The sequence below is a fragment of the Podarcis erhardii genome, assembly GCF_964252035.2.
Source record: "Podarcis erhardii genome assembly, chromosome: 1".
Taxonomy (NCBI): domain Eukaryota; kingdom Metazoa; phylum Chordata; class Lepidosauria; order Squamata; family Lacertidae; genus Podarcis; species Podarcis erhardii.
Genome location: NC_138497.1, coordinates 104,208,892 through 104,225,772, shown reverse-complemented (window position 1 = coordinate 104,225,772; position 16,881 = coordinate 104,208,892). Strand labels below are relative to the sequence as shown.

General features: G+C 38.4%; 1 protein-coding gene across 4 annotated transcripts in view; it reads right to left on the bottom strand.

The window, feature by feature from the left end:
• Positions 1-3,031: 3,031 nt before the first annotated feature.
• Positions 3,032-16,881, bottom strand: part of MBD5 (methyl-CpG binding domain protein 5) — a 105,697-nt gene continuing 91,847 nt past the window's right edge. For all 4 annotated transcript variants that reach the window (XM_081870507.1, XM_081870505.1, XM_081870508.1 and 1 more), the window contains 4 exons: positions 15,160-16,368; positions 10,846-10,919; positions 7,506-7,581; positions 3,032-6,431 (listed from right to left, as the gene is read on the bottom strand). In XM_081870507.1, the coding sequence (XP_081726633.1) occupies positions 6,360-6,431; positions 7,506-7,581; positions 10,846-10,919; positions 15,160-16,368 (1,431 nt within the window). In that variant the 3' untranslated portion in view covers positions 3,032-6,359. The remainder of the gene's footprint in view (positions 6,432-7,505; positions 7,582-10,845; positions 10,920-15,159; positions 16,369-16,881) is intronic.

The following is a 16,881-nucleotide window of genomic DNA, read 5'->3' as shown; positions in this document are numbered from 1 at the left end:
CCAGCTGTGCACTGGCTCCCTCGGCCAATAAAGCAAGATGAGCGCCGCAACCCCAGAGTCGGTCATGATTGGACCTAATGGTCAGGGGTCCGTTCACCTTTAATATTAAGGTACTAAAACTGAACGTACCATCTGAACCTGTAACCCACATGCACATCGACCAAGGGCACATAGTACATTGTATTTTGGCACTCACTAAAAGGCACAGCTGCTGTTAACAAGTATGCCACTGGGAGCTAGGCTGATGGGATACCATAAGACTCAGTTACAGCATTCCAGAGGGTCTGTGCTGAGTGCCTTTTCCCATGGGGTGGGTCTCAGGCCAAGTCAATCGATGCTTTTGTTAAGGGGTCAATCACCCTGCATTCCCTATTATTTTGGTCATTAGGGATGGAACAGAAGTTCCAGCAGCAATAAGGGTCCATGTAATTTATAATTCTGATGCTGGAGGTTGGAACCCTTGCAATTAGGAACAAAGAGGCACGTCAAGTAGCCTCTTTGTCAACTAACCAACTAAGAAACTCTCTAGTCAAACAGATTTTGTTTATATAACCTTCAAATAACTTACCTGCAGTTAGTAATGCCATGAAGCGTCATGAAAAGATTGAGTTGGAAGAGAATGAAGACATTTATCTTCTGCATTGCCAATTCACTCTGGTTCTGGAATTCCAGAACACCTGGATAAAAAGGAATCTTATGTACACTAGTAGTTCAAAAAGATCTGCAACTCGTTGTTGGGATATGAAATTCATTCCAGGAGACATTCAGCCCAATTCAAATCTATTGAACTCTGTGCTGAGTTCATTTGTGAGTACGGCTTTCTTCTTTTACTTCATGATTGAGAAAGCACTGAATGTTAATTTCAAACGTGTTCTCAACCTTAAAGTGAATGAGGAAGATTATGTCCATTTGTAGAGGGTGGAGGGATGAACTAGAACCAAAATATCTGGATAATGTATATTGGCACAGCTTAATTTTTTCAGTCCTGTGGTGTCTATAATTGAGTGATATGAACTTGAGAATGAATCTTTGGCACACTTGCACATTGCAGATTTCCTTTTATCCATTTTGTATTTATGACCTCTTTCTTTATTGCTTTCTTATCTAATAAGTTACACCATAAATTCAAAACACAGCAGTAGATTACTCTGTGGCTTATAATAAAATCCACCTGAACTCTCCCCCCCCCCCCACAATTAATTGAGAGGGGAAAGGTAGCTAGATCTCACTTTCTTGTGTTTTTCATCTGTACAATTGGAAAGCAAATCCATTTTAATTAGAGACATCAAAAGCTTCATATGCTTTCCATGGATGTTTTAATGAGAAATAAATAACTTAGTGTTTTAGTTTTGCATTTAGAAGTCCTCCTTTTTCTCAGTGAGTAATAGACAATCTTTGTAGCAAGGCTGATGCCAGTGTTTTGGGTAAGGATATATCCAGTATTATGGAGGCAATGGACATTGGGATAGGAGTTTCTGCTTATCCACACTTTTTGATACATCATCAGGACTGGCAAATACCTTTAAGGTTAGGTAGAATGGGGTTAGTCAACCATTTCAAAACTCAGATATATTAAACTAGCACAATTCTTTCAAATTCTAGAATGTGTCTCCCTACCCCTACAGCATCAAAATATTAGAATAGGGGGTCGCTGAACAAAATGGATTAAGGGCAAGCAAAAATAAGTATTTCTTCAAGTAACACATAATTCGTTGCCAAAAGATGTGGTGCTGGCTTATATGGCTTTTTAAAAGAGTATTAGACCAATTCACAGAAGATTTATTTTTCAATGGCTATAATTCTCCCCCCCCCTAAAAAAAGCTTTAAAATGGAACATCAGAAGGTGAAACATGCTAGATCAGGGACCAATAGGACTTTCCATCAAGTTCTGTGAGCTTCCTGTGGGTATCTGGTGGGTCACTGTTGGTGCTAAATTAAATGGACCTATTATCCAATCAAGTAAAATGTAACTACCATGCTTGCTGCACAGCTTCATTGATTATTAGCTGTCAAAGTAACAGGTTCTTAAAATGTGTAGGATGCACAGGTTCTTAAAATGCCTAAAATCTGTAGGATGCAATGGATCGCAGATACAAAATAATGCATTTTGGGTTTTTTGATCAGTTTCAAGACAACTGTGATCTTCACAAATATACGCCCAGTCGCAGGGGAATTAATTGAGAATTCTCTGTTTTAACTACAGATGACCAGTGCAGAATATACAGCCATCATGCAATCTTATTTCTAAATGGACCTGCTGGATACAGTATTTTATGAGTTGACATCTTTATTAACATCTGGACACAACAGAAGACTTGAGTGCTGTGTCCCAGATTTTCTATCATAAGCAAATTATCTGAGGATTATATATTTAACTCAGTGTTAATTTTATGGTTTGTTTTTTTAAATAGTACAACATACACCCCATTTTAAGTCAGGGACATGTACCCCCTCCCAGACTGGTGTTGTGCAGACATGGCCCCCTTCCGGAAGAGAACATAACAGTGAGGCTTTTTGTGTGATTTAATCATAATATTGACAATTTTATCAAATTTTTACAAAACTGATATTGTTTCTTTTTAAAAAAATCTAACTCTTAGTAAGACTAGAATGGGGTTCTTTTAAAATAGAAAAGCATTCTTATGCTACTGCTCTTCTGGAATATTCATATTAAAAACCCTATGTAGCAAAATACAAACTGTAGCTAATAAAAGGTAATTCAGTCCACCATGATACTTTATACCATTAATATTCAGGGAATCCACAGTAATATTGCGTTATTAGCAAGTTGTATGCACAATGGCATTGGTAAATTTAAATATAAAACTATAAATCAAAACCCCAAACTTAGGCTGTGGCCATAATTGATATGGGACATGTATTAACTTTCCCCTTTAGATATTATTTTTATAACTACTGTCAGCAATCACTTTCAGCCTAAATAATTGGTTTTAGGAACTAAACCCTTTTCATAAATAGAAATAATTATATGGTGTTCATAAAGCTCCATGATAGAAAGAAGAATAATTCCTTTGATTTTTATATAATTTTATCACAACCCACCAAGAATAAATAAATAAATAAATAGACACATGAGGATAGTTACCACTTTATATCCTCAAAACACCACACAAACATTCACTAATTGATCTAATGAGAGGCTAATTAATCTTATGGGGCCCAACTTTAGTGTCCCACTTGTGATTTCTGTCATTGGGCCAAGTTGCAGAATTCAATTATTCCACTTTCCAAAATGAGGGTATTTTCTCACTCTCTAAATATAGGAGTATTTCATCATAAGTTAGAAAGTTGGCAAAAAAAAATTAAATGTTAAAATCTTCTGTTAGAAAAATATAGATTTGTTAAACAAAAAAAATAAGCGTAGAAAGAAGGGTTGGGCCTCAATAAAAAAAGTAATTTATGCTTCAATGCAAAGAGAAAGAAATGGCTCTATGGGCAAAATTCAAGTACGAGTGACCAGCGTTTTAATTGTAAAGTAGGTGCAACATTTTTAAAAATGTTACAACACTGCATGACCTGTAATGCTCACAATATTTACATTAACTGCTTACATAAAACCATAAAAACTCTAAAGAGGAAGGAAAAAAATCTATATGGACTGAAACAAACTATTCCTAGCACCCACATCAATGCCAATATTAACCAATGAAATCAAGTGCACAAAAATACTTTACATAGTCTACTAATGTAAAGTATACATTGGTGAGAAAAGTACAAACCTAATTCGTTAAAAATGTCAAAAGAAGGGTTGGTCAATACAAATTCAGTTTTAGGGACAAAAAAAAATTAATAACTTGGGGGGGGGGAGAACTAAATATAAACATACACCCACTCACCCAAACATACACACACACATGAGTATTCATGAATAGAAACATCTGTTTAGACGAGAGCAGAAAGCAGGCTGGTACGAAAAATGGACATTAACTCTTTAAACATAACAGACACATCAACTCGTAACAAAACAAAAACAAAAAAAAGAGTGCTAACTAAACTACACAAAAGATCACTTCACATGAGATTTCATGTAGGATTATGGCAGGCTGCCCTGCCATTACACAAAAGACAAAATGAACCTACCCAGCAGAAGGAAGGGTTTCTGTCTCCAGGCCACTGTAGCTTAGTGTAGCTAATTGCATTCCCTCGGGTTGGGGTTGGGAGAAGGGCTGGGTCCACATGTGATAAGAGCAAGTCCTCTAGCCCAGGGGTAGTGCTGTGTGCGTTGGCACAGGAGAGCGGATCATGGGCATGTGGCTCCTTCAGATCCCTCTGGGGCTAATGGGGCTCATGTCACATAGGAAAATGGAGTAGGTGATGTGGGCAGGGAATGAATACTCCTTGTGTAAGCACTAGATTTGGTTACCAGCCATGGATGGTGCCAATTACCAGCAGTCTTTGCTAGGAGAGGTAACTAGGCCATTATAAGGAACGAAGTTCCAGAATAAAACACAATGGTGGCTTCCCAGATGAAGAGGTAGAAGGTGGTCCTAAGGACTCCATCTTGGGCCCAGGCATGGCAAACAGAGAATATGTTTTGGGCTGGCTGGGGAGAAGGGGAGGGCCACTGCTGCCACATGCAGCATCAACACTGAAAGTGACACTTTCTTTTAAAGATGCTGGTATTTTGAGAATGCCTCGCAGCTTTAGGTTTGTGTAGTGTATGATCAGCTTTCTAACGCACGTTTCACATTTCTTTCAAACTTAACATAACATAAATAATCTGGTTAATAGATTCAACCTGCACATTTCTGCCACATTTATATGTATATATATAAATATATATATATAAATTCATATAAATTTATATATATATAAGAATCTGTTAATGGTATAAATAATTCTTATTAAATAAAATAAATCTGATATGTTACATAATACTGATAAAATCATTGGCTGGGATCCAAAGAGCTACCTTTAAGGTACATCCAAAGATTTGGGTGTGCCTAGCTGGATTCTTTTTGACACAAATATCCTCTTAAAAAGAGACCCCACGCTGTATCACAAACTGTTTTTGCAAGTCCACTCAGGTTCAGAAGTGGTTTGCTACCCATATGGTTGGGAAGGAGATTTTCTATTCAAGAAACACAGGCCCGTTGGGTGCACAGAACTAGTTCTGCAGTTCTTTGGATCCTGGCCAGTGCTGCTAGTAGTTTTGTAAGCCACCTCTCAGCTCTAGAATATTAATACTGGCCAGTGGGCATCAGTATCAGCAGTAGGGTGATTCAGTGACCACTTGTGCTGAGAGAGTCCCACTGAACTCCATAAAAACACCCAGGCACAACTGGCCACTGAAAGTTCTTCTTTAATTTTAGGAACACTTTTTTCTGAACTGTAAGGTCTGACAATTAACAAAATTAGCAATGAGCATGGTTCTTAAAACTGGGCTATTGCTCCCATACATTAAAATCAATCATGTCCCCCGTTTCAAAATATTGGGCTAGCCAATTTAGGCTATGAAGGGGTTCAAAAGAAATGGTGGTATAAGATGAACTTGATTTTAAAAACAGGTGGCTATGAAACTCTGTTAAAGCAATAGCGGACTAAAAATATTCTATCTAAATATTCTTAATAAAAAAATCTACAGCATTCTACTTTAAAACTCAGGCAAATAATAATAAAAATGCAACCAGCAGTTGCAGTGTTTGACTTCTTAATTTGACCTGCAATCCCACATCCCTTTAGGAATCTGCAAGGTTGCACTCTCCTACAGAGACCTTAAATGGAGTACAGCACACTTCCAGGCAAGGTTCATTCCAAACAGACACTATAAATGAACACTCAGTGGCGAGAAGTGTTATGTCATAATTAAGGTATTACATAATCATGCCTTTTCAACTGCTGTTAAATACAAAAACAGCATCTTTTACATTATTATATAAAAGCATTTAGGCTGTATTTTTATTTATCACTTTACACTGGTAGTCTCTTGTATGTGTACTCAATAGAAACCAAAGAATTTTGTACACTATTTTTTTGTACAATAAAAGATAAAGTGTGCATTAGGTACGCTTGTACATGACAATATTGTACATTATTTACATTTGAGATATCGTCATGAAATTCTGTTTTATCTATATACACAATGAAAGTTTTGCAGAAACATTTGGACTATTTCTTATAATCACAATTTTAGTATTATAGAAAAAAGGGTTCTATACACACACTGTAATCTTTTGAAGATCTGGATTAACTTCTCCTTCTTTACCAATAAGAATACTGTACCACTGTTTTGTTTAGCACCCTGTGGTGATGAACTCTATCCATCCTGATATTATATATATATGTGCATGTGTTTTTTTTTTAAATAAGTACTGGACCAGTAACAAAGACATTCAATGTTATCTAGAGATCTTCCTCCTCTTGGGTTTTGGAGGCTTCAGCTGTCTGTCTCCCTGTGGAATTTGGTGCACCTGAAAAAAGCACAAAGGAAACAACAACAATGAAAATGCTGGAAGCCAGTTAATAATAATGAAATACTTGTTATTTATAGAGTATTTTTTTTCATTGTTTTCAAAGGAGCCCATATACGTCATCTCCATAATCCTTATAAACACCTATGCTTTATTATTGGGTTAGATCCTATAAACGACCTGCATTCAGAAAATGGGGCTTTCTGGCGTCCCCCTGCCAAGAATAGTGTTTCAGATTTTGGCAGTAGGGGGTAAAGCTACAAATAGGAGGTCAGGAGAAATCAGCACCCACCCCAAGTTGGGAAACAGAAGCATTTTCATGCTTGTGCCGAGCACCATTAGACCCAAGTAATTATTCCCATAGTAGAGGTGGGGATACAAAATGACAGTGAGCTGCCTACAGTGATGCAGCTAGGTAACGTTAAGAGTCTGCCCTGAATGGTGTTACCACCACACCCCTTTCGACTGTAAATGTGTATCCCTTTCCAACTGTAGGAGTGATGAAGCCAAACAATTTGTATGCAAGCCAAGAGTAAGTGTGCTAGACTGAGGCCCATTGATCATTTATTACATATATTGCAAGTTGCAATTCTTGACTTACTTACCTGTGATTAAGCCTTATTGAACTCAAAGGAACTTCCTTCTTAATAGACATGCACTCGATTGCACTATAAGAGACCTTGAGTATGAGGCCTGTGGTTCCAGACTTAAGAGATGTCATTAAAAGGTCCCATTCTATTTATTCGCTTGCTTTCTTACATTCATATATCCCACCTTTCTTCCATTTTGGAACTCAAGGTGGTGTATGTTAGGTTCCCATGAGGTTTCCCATTCAGGCACTGACAGATGCAGACCTGCTTGGCTTTAGAAAACTTCATCAAATCTCATGTCTTCATATCAAATGCTAGGAATAATCTATGGTAGCTTCTAGTTCTCTGGGGTTGCTGAAATTATAATGGCTCTCTAATTGTAGGATTTAGGTTCAGTTGCAAAAATAGAACCATCATTTTGTTAGAATCACCCCCCACCCCTGGCTGCTTTAAATAAGTTATATATTCTACAGTTGGTACTCACATTCCCAGACATTTTGTCAAGTTCACTCATGGCCTCATGTATAGCAGCTTCTAAATGATTATTTAGCTTCCCACTTCTAGGATTAAAAACAAAGGAAAAAAATTAGAGGAATGCCCATGACTTTTTGTAGTAGAATATGCAATTTAAAAATATGTAATTTAAAGACATAAACTGCAAACTGAAATAACATTCTACTCAGATTTTCAGCCATGGGAGACCATCCATTGCATACAATATAGCAGTTTAGATTAAATGCAGCCTATGCCTCAAAAAGCATAAAAACAAAAAAAGCAAACTGTAACTTAAAAAAAATTGCATACACTAAACACATAGGCATAAAATCAATCTTTTTTTCTACATGAATTGCAAATTAACTTTATGGGGCAATCAGTATTTTAGTTTGCCTCTTTTAAAGGTGTTTCTTTTAAAATGACAAACTGCACAACAAAGAACACGTTGCTCAAAAGCAGAGCATGGAATTATCACATTTTTACTAAAATGCTAAAGTGGATGTTTGAAGAAAGCACTGGTTGTTGTGGTGGGGGGAGAGGGAGAGAGAGAGAGAGAGAGAGAGAGAGAGAGAGACAAAGAAGCAGGTATCAAGAGGATAATGTATCTTTCTTTTTAACTTAGCTATGTGCAATCAGTATGTGCACCAAAAAAAATTGCCTCTCACAAAGGCATGATTCAACTATTTAGGCTGCTTTAAAGAATCACCAAGCTGCTGCAGAATTTAACAATGGCTTGCTTTACCTGAGTCCCAAACTGAACAACACTGCATTTATTCCATAGCTGGAGAGTTCAATATGAAGAAAGCTTCTACAGTGTGTCTTCTACCTTCAGTCTAATTACAGAATATTCCATGATATCTATGGCTTTTATGGATCTTAGGGTTCCATATATGCTTATGTACTTTAGGGCCATTTGCACAATATTAATTTCTTATGTGCATATAGCACCCATAGTGGAAACTCCATTTACACTGTCAGGTGTGACAAACACATACAAGTTCATTTTGCAACAGAGATTAAACAGACACATTATGGCATATGCAGAGTCTATTCAATTTTCTACATATATGTTGTATCCAGGAAGCAAATCAATCTTGTCTGTCTTGGCCCTTGGTTACGGAAAGAAACAGATAACTGGGTGGCTCTTGCAGGGCAGCATACAGTAATTAAGCTAACCAATTATTCTGGATGTTTTTCAGAATTTTTCAAATTGCTTAACATGCAACTTTTTAGTGCCTTGTTTTAGTTTCATAGCTGTCGTGCTATATGTGTAATTTTCTTCAGAATTCACCCATCAACTGCACCATGACCACACGGTGGCCAGAAGAAAACTGGCCCGCAAACATTTAATCTTGCCTGCATCATTTATATTGCACTTTTATCCAGGTGGTCTGTGCACAAAAAGGACTGAAATATTAAGGACTCTTCAGAGAAACTGGAGGAAGTGATAATATGATTAGATATTACAGGTGCAGAATACACCTCTTTCTAGAATGGTCAAATTGAAGACTTACATGTTTGCATGAAATGACTGCATGTCTTTGTGGCAGAGAACGTTTCAGATTCACTCAAACACAAATGGATTATTATGAAAATAAAATAGGAAGGAATATGGGATGTTCCCCCGCCCCCACTTTGTTTTAGGTTAGATGTGTTGGGCTGTCTGTGGACATGTAACCATGGTCTGCCTTTGCCCAGGAAATACATTGGTCCTTTTGGGCCATAATGCCTTTATGGGTGCACTGTCCTGAGAGAATCTTAAATAGAATCTCCTGAGCAGTTACAGGTGCCCCTACCAATCTTCATTGTCTGCACCCCCAACTGATGATTGTAGAGGAACCTGCAATGAGATTAAAACTAAAAGTGAGGCATTGTTCATCTCTCCCTACAAGGAAAACATCACGTCATGAGATAAGGTGCAGACAAGAAGTCAGTGTGGCTGGCCTAAAAGCATGGCCCAGTCAGAAAGCTCCTTCTGATATAGCTCAACAGCCAGAATGCACAGTAAGCTTCCTTCTCCCTCCTGTGTGGGAGAGAACTAGAGAACTATTTTCCTGTGGTGCAGCCCTACCTGGCAATGGTTGCCTGTGAATTTGGGGAAGCAATTGCCTTGAATTTAATAGATATAAGAAAAGATTAGATGAAACAAAATTCAAATAGTAAATTTTATTTATAAAAGGCTTCCTAAGGTACCCTGGAGTTAACAAATATAAATCATTTTGCTATAACGTTACAGTAACAGGCAAACAGTAATATTGACAGAAGTTAGAACTGGTAGCAGTATCGTTTTTGTATTCATGCAGATATACTACTTTCCTTTGTGTCCTATACAATGTACGCAGAATTGATGTGAAAAGAGCCAAAACTAAAATTAGCTTAACTTCAAATATTATCCTTATATAAACAACATATTTGTGTGGCCTACATTTTATTTTGGTGTACCTCTTGTCTAATTACTGCATGTGTTCAAATAAATGTTTCAGCTCTCTCTCTCTCTCCCCCCCCCCCCCCCCGCCTGGCTGCTTGTGTGGTGCTACATTTGAAAGGGGGTGTTTGTGCTTAGCTAAACTAAAAAGGGTGTTAATTGCTTCTCCTCTGACTGATGTGCCCTCTCTGCAGGCTGCTCACTTAATTGCTCACCTGCTCATTGCTTTTTAATCTGTTAAGGTGTATCTTTTCCCCCCCTCTCTACAAGATGCATAGTGGCTTTAAAGCTGTGGTCTACTTTTCAGTGTGGTAATTACTAACGGGATACACTAATCAGCTTGTTAGCTCATCAGGGAGCATGTTAATTTCATGATCTCTGGCAAGCTCTATGGATGGGCTTGGCTAATTGCCATCTTTGGGATTAGGAAGGAGCTTCCCCAGCTCAGATTGGCTAGTGACTGGGGGGGGGGGGAGAGAGGGAGAGAGAAGAGGAGAAGGAAGATGGGCAAAGAGGCAGTGGCTTGTGTTCTCTCATCTCCTTCCAAGCCCAACTGACTCCTAGTTGGTGTGTGCGCATGCGTATGGAAGCTGTAAGCACACCAAAAACTACAATTCTTCTTTCAAATTAACTTCAGTCTTTGTAAAGAGTGTCATTTATCTCTAGGATAAAGTGAACCCATCCTATTAGTGCTAGAATTTCTGCTTGTGCAATAAGACTTGTCCTCTTCCGTCTCCCCACGTGTGACCTACACCCTCTCCAAATCTGCTCTGGAGGTTGGGAAAAAACCTCTAGGACAGGATTAGTGGGTGCACCAGGTGGGAGAACATTTCATTGGGCACTGATGGAATGTAAGACTTAGTGCTATGCTGGAATCCACTCTTCATATATATAGAATACTTACTTTCTATTCCTCTTTCTGACATGGTTGTAGGCTTCCAGACCTTCTGTTAGTGTCTTCAACTTATCAGGCTCCACCTGAGTAAAGACATGAACACCAAGTCAGTCATTTTCAGGGTTTTCAGAGTTTTCTTACAACTTTGTATCACGGTTCTTAACTATATTTACCACTTGCTGGTCATTTGTGTGAGAGCAAGTGAAGACAACTATTCTTCACTCAGGCATCCTGTTATTAAATAATGATTTGCAGATAGATACACAGTCTTACAGTCTATGATCCCATGGGTTTCTGTCTCCATAACATTCATCTGCTTTTTAAACTCAGTTATTCAAGGCAACAACAGAGACACCTTCAGATACATTATAGAAACAAAAATAATAAACTTCAACACTGACTAAAGCCCACCTGGCATGGACAGCAAGGAAGGCCTCAGTCAGTAGAGCATGAGACTCTTAATCTCAGGGTTGTGGGTTTGAGCCCCATGCTGGACAAAAAGACTCCTGCATTGCATGGGACTGGACTAGATGACCCTTGTGATACCTTTCAACTCTACAATTCTATACAATGGAATTCTATAATTCTTCTGGGCTTCTTGAAGGTGAACAATACAGTCACAGTAAAAGTGTCCTATAGAATGCAAACCAACTGGCACACATGCAAAAAAGTGCATGAACATTACTCACAGGTATGAGTCACATATAAAACCCCTTACACATCTATATTTACATATGAAAAATCTGTTCTGTATGTGGATGATTTTGCAATTGTAAAGTGCCAAATCTACACATGAACATTTAAAAATTCATTTTAGTAACAACATTTCTTTCATCTAGGTCCCGCACTGCATAGGAGCCAAGGACTAGCTCAAACACAAGAGAACATCTTGGCTTACAACTCTCGTGATATATGTTTTATCAGGGTAGTGGTGGCTGCAGGAATAGCAGCAACTGCCTAATATTGTCCTGGTTTTTGGCAAAAAGTTCCAAAGTCACTCAGGAAAATTTAAAAAGGGCATTTTTCAGAGCAGGATGGAAGGAAAAGATTAACCATGGCACTTATTGCAACATCATCAGGGAGTTTAGGGTTAACGCAACTGAAGTCCCAACTTACTTGCCTCAGATTTAATGTTACTTTAACTTTAGTGGGAACAATCAAGGTTTGCACTGTATCAGCTAAAGTCCTGGATAAGATTTACCTGTCTACACAATTTAAATGGCAAGTGAATGAGGTGGTTTGTAAAACAATTATGCTTAATCTTTGATTGATTATTAAAGCAACACATTTTGTTTTGGTACCAATATTCCACTATACAATTTAGTCCACTGTAATTAACAAAAACTACAAATTGGGCAACACCAAAGAGAGTTCAGCTGTTGTGAAATAAAGAATAAAAATTATAGATTTCAGCACCAGATGGCTCAAGTCAATTTCGTTTCTAATTGAACTTTGTAAATTCTTTGTTTTGTGCAGCCGTATGTACAAATGACATTACAATTATTATGTGTAGATAACTTTGTTTTTCAGATGGTATTCAAGAACTTCACAGTTCATTTCACCAACCCAATCAATGAAATTAACATTTAAAATCTGAAATAAATTCTATTAGTTTATCTTCATTGTTGCATCTTTGGTGTTTTTTCTTTTAAACAAAACACACACACAAACTTAAAGAGACAATTATCTTTTGTATAAATAATAGCAAATTTATACATTGTATGAATGCATAAAGTCAACTGAACCATTACAACAACAAAACTCCTGCTATGAGCTTCAAATGAGCAACAGGACTGAAACCTAAAGCCTTTATCCTGAACGTTTGCACGATATAAGAACTTTACATCAGTATGTATCACAGCATTTGTGATATGGCAGTGGTAGAGCATTTGGTGTTCCATATCCTTTTTAACTGATCTGAGGACTCCAAAAGGGTAAATATAGGCATTTGCTGATCAACACCATAGTGCTGTCACTCTAGCAGTGTCCCCACTGTATGGAATCTATAACTGTGGATCCCATACTGATGTTAGTATTGCCTATCTGAAGTTAATCAGAACAGATATAATATCAGCTATATTGAAGCTCAGCATAGAACGATCATGCTGAAGAGATTATCTGAAGATATGAATCTGGGATACTAATTCATTTTGCATTAGTAAATCTTATATTATGAAAAATTTTAATCCCTGAAAAAAGGTTCTCCAGAGCATAGTACTTATATCTTATCCCATAGAGAGTTAAATAGTCCTTTGATGAGAAGTACAGGGAAAGCAGCTTCTTGACTCAAGATCTAAAAGATTCCAAAGATGCTTACAGCTGGCACAGAACCCCATTTTCTAGGTCTGGAAATTAACTTATGACAGCCAATTTATAATTCACAAGTGATGTCATCATTTAACACAGGTCATCATGATGAACTGTTCATGCAGTGAACTGTTCTAGAGTTCCTGGCCAATATTAAATTTATTTCATTTATTTATCTGAATTTGTATACTGCTTAATTGTAAATAAAAACTCAAGCAGTTTACGAAGATTATAAAATATACGTTACAATTGTCAATGGAAGTCAAAGTTATCAATGGTGGTTTGTTTTTTTAAGAAATCACCTTAACACTATCTCTAATAACATTTAGTTTTATTTTCCTTTATTAAAAATATTTTTACTGCATATTTCTATTGGAAAGACCTCTGGGGATCTGAACTGATATGATTCTCCTCCAAAACATTATTTGAAAAAACAATAAATGCACAGAATGTCCTAAAATTATAATGAACTTCCTGGAATTACCTCTTGGTATAAAGGTTTTAAAATAAAAAATCCATTAAACTTCCATTAATTTAACAAGTCATAAATTAAGAGTAACACAATGTGGCTGCTGTTAAAGTAGTAACAATATCTACTAATAAATGTTTCTACACAAGCTAGCGGGCTGATATTTTTGTTTTGTTTGAGAAGCTGCATCTCCCATCTGTTGTAATATGAAGACAAGCACTTAACTTTGAAACACAGCCCTTAGGTTTTAACACTGGTATTGAAGAACTTGGTACAACCAATAGTAGAGTTTTGATTTGATCAACACACCTCATTCTGTTAGGACAGTTTCATTAGCTTTGGCTTGGAACCAAAGGACCACGTGTACAAGGAGACCCTCTGCCTCTATCCAGCCCCATAAAAAGTGCTCCAGATGGTCAGGGGACTTTTTGAAATACCGTATTGGCTTGAATATAAGCCTCACCTTTTCCCCCAATTCCGACCGTGAAAAGTTAAATTGCAGCTTATATTTGCAACCTTATGGTATGCAGCCAGGAGCGTGGGGCAAACAGTGCCTGGAGTGCAGCAAAGCAATGCCCACCCTGCAGAGTCCCCTGTCCTCTCCCCCAAGGCTGGGAAGGGAGAGCAAGGAAGGGGAAAGGCTGCCGGCAATGCAGCGTGGCTCCCCCCCCCCCCAGTATGCAGCCAGGAGCAGCGAGGAATGGAGCGGCTTATATTCAGGTATTTTTTCTTTTCTCTCTCCCCCCTCCAATTTTAAAGATGTGGCTTATATTAGGGCCAATACAGTAGAACGGGGGGACGGGGACCAGCAACAATAATAAAGTTGATGATAACTACCTTTAAATTAAAAGGTAAAGGTACCCCTGACCGTTAAGTCCAGTCACGGATGACTCTGGGGTTGCAGCGCTCATCTCGCTTTACTGGCTGAGGGAGCTGACGTACAGCTTCTGGGTCATGTGGCCAGCATGACTAAGCCACTTCTGGCGAATCAAAGCAGCGCACGGAGCGGTACCTATTTATCTACTTACATTTTGATGTGCTTTCAAACTGCTAGGTGGGCAGGAGCAGGGACCAAACAACGGGAGCTCACCCCATCACAGGGATTCAAACCGCCGACCTTCTGATCGGCAAGCCCTAGGCTCTGCGGTTTAGACCACAGTGACACCCGTGTCCCTACCTTTAAATTACCATGCATTATAATAAATGGAAATGTTGTACAAATTTTTACGAATTCGGGGAATTAAATAAATCTATCATAAATTCATATTTAAAAGGCATCAACAGTGTAAGTTGTCAAAATGCATTTTGTGTATTTTTTAAAAAGTAAATTGGTCCTTTCCCTAAGCTATCTGTAAGGTTCACAAGTAGGAGAGAAAAGCAACCCTGCTCCTTTGCGATTGTAGTCATGAAATAGGAATGAAAACTCCATCAGCACATTAAGGGTATAAGCAATAATATCTTTCCAAAAAGCAACAGAGAGATTAAAATATTGTGTAAGAGACACATTTGTTACTAATAAGATAAAATAAATGCATGTATAAATATACCTTCCCATCCTCAGTGCTTTGTTGACATGAGTTGTGAATATCATCTTCTCTTACTAGTTTACCAGGCCATGAAGTCAGTCCTTTTATTTGGCCCCAGACCAAGTCCCCAACGTTAAACGTCCTTGGCCTGTAATGTAGCAACTCATTTGAAGAAGGGGATTCAGGATTCCTTAGGTCATCTTCACTACTAATGCTTTTAGCATCTGAAGGACTAGGCACACACCCATTAATGCTTTTGGCATTAAAGTCCCCATTATAATGGATGTAGTCTTTAACTAGAGAACTTTCAAAGCTATTGGAGGAACTTGGAGACTGCTCCTCCACTGCCAGGTCTTGTTTAGAAGCATTCAGCAACTCTCCAAAACCTCTGCTTTGTTGAGGCCTGTTTCCATTCATGTGTGCACATCGTTCCACAGTGTTCTCTAGTCTTTCTTTAAAACTCATCATAGTTCTTTTGTAATTGCTATACCTGAAGTTCTCCTCCAACATCTTATCACTTTGACAATTTCGCTGGGGTAACAGTATTGGATGCTGCTTGGCTTGAACTAATGGCAGTGTGGAGACATTATTAGGTCTTTCATGGCAAGGACTGCTGTGGATATGGGATGAATGGTCTAAAAATTCCTCACACTTCCATCTGTTCATTTCCCCTCCAGGGCTTTGTTCCCCTTCCCATTGTTTTTTGGGTGTGTTGCAACCTGTTGTTTTATAGTATTCCAAGCCCTCCCCCTCACTGGAATTTTTAAGGTGTTCTGAATTCTTCAATATTCGTGCCCCCCTCGTGTTCCTTGCCCTACCTTCATGATCAGAAATGCCAACGTTTCTTCCGTGGATTACTGCACTGACCGCACTAGAAAGATTTAATGGGTCACCAATTGAGGCTGTGAAGGCACTCATGGCACTCAGGGCTGGAATGGGGCTCATTTGTGTCGTACTGTTCACTGCGGTGGTGATAACTACTTGCATCCCCTTGCTTGCAGCATCTACCACTGCTTTGTAGATAGCATCGACTGAACCATCTCCCGGGCTAGCTAGGCTGAGGCTGTCCTTTGTCTGGTGCCCTACAGACGGCTCTGTCCTTTGCTGCAAGTTGCACACCGTATCTTGAAATGGAGGAAGTGGGGTGTTGGAACTCTCGGGAACTGGTGGCATCCCCATTTGACTGATCATTCTTTTGTTCAGAAAAGCTGCCTCCTCTTGCATTCTCACCTTTAAAAATCAGAAGGAGGGGAAATAAGATCAGGTTTCGTTTGGTTTCTAATAGCAATTTCAGGTCAGAATTCTTTCATTCAAGACAAAAACTAAAAGCATGCATGAAGAACTACTATTCATATTGATTCAAATTCATTTTTCATGGTGTTAGAAGTGAATGATAACACACAGGGACAAAAATAAAATATAGTCTATGCCTTTCCCTAATCAAGACACTGCCCAATCTCCAAATCCGACAGCTAACCACAAACAGGAGCAGGTGCACCACAATATGTTACTGGGGAGCAAATAATGCTAAACTGCTCGCCTTAAAAAGTTCTGTATTTTTATACCCTTGTTAGCAGAATGCAACTACATGCCCTGGTAAGGCTTCCAATCCTACAAGCTCAACCTCAGTTTTTTTCTATTCTTGATTCCTTCCTTTGGCTTGAATTACCCCGAAACACATTGCATATGAGGAAGTCATCCTTGCAGTCCCTGGGAAATGCTACTAAAGGCCCTTACAGCACG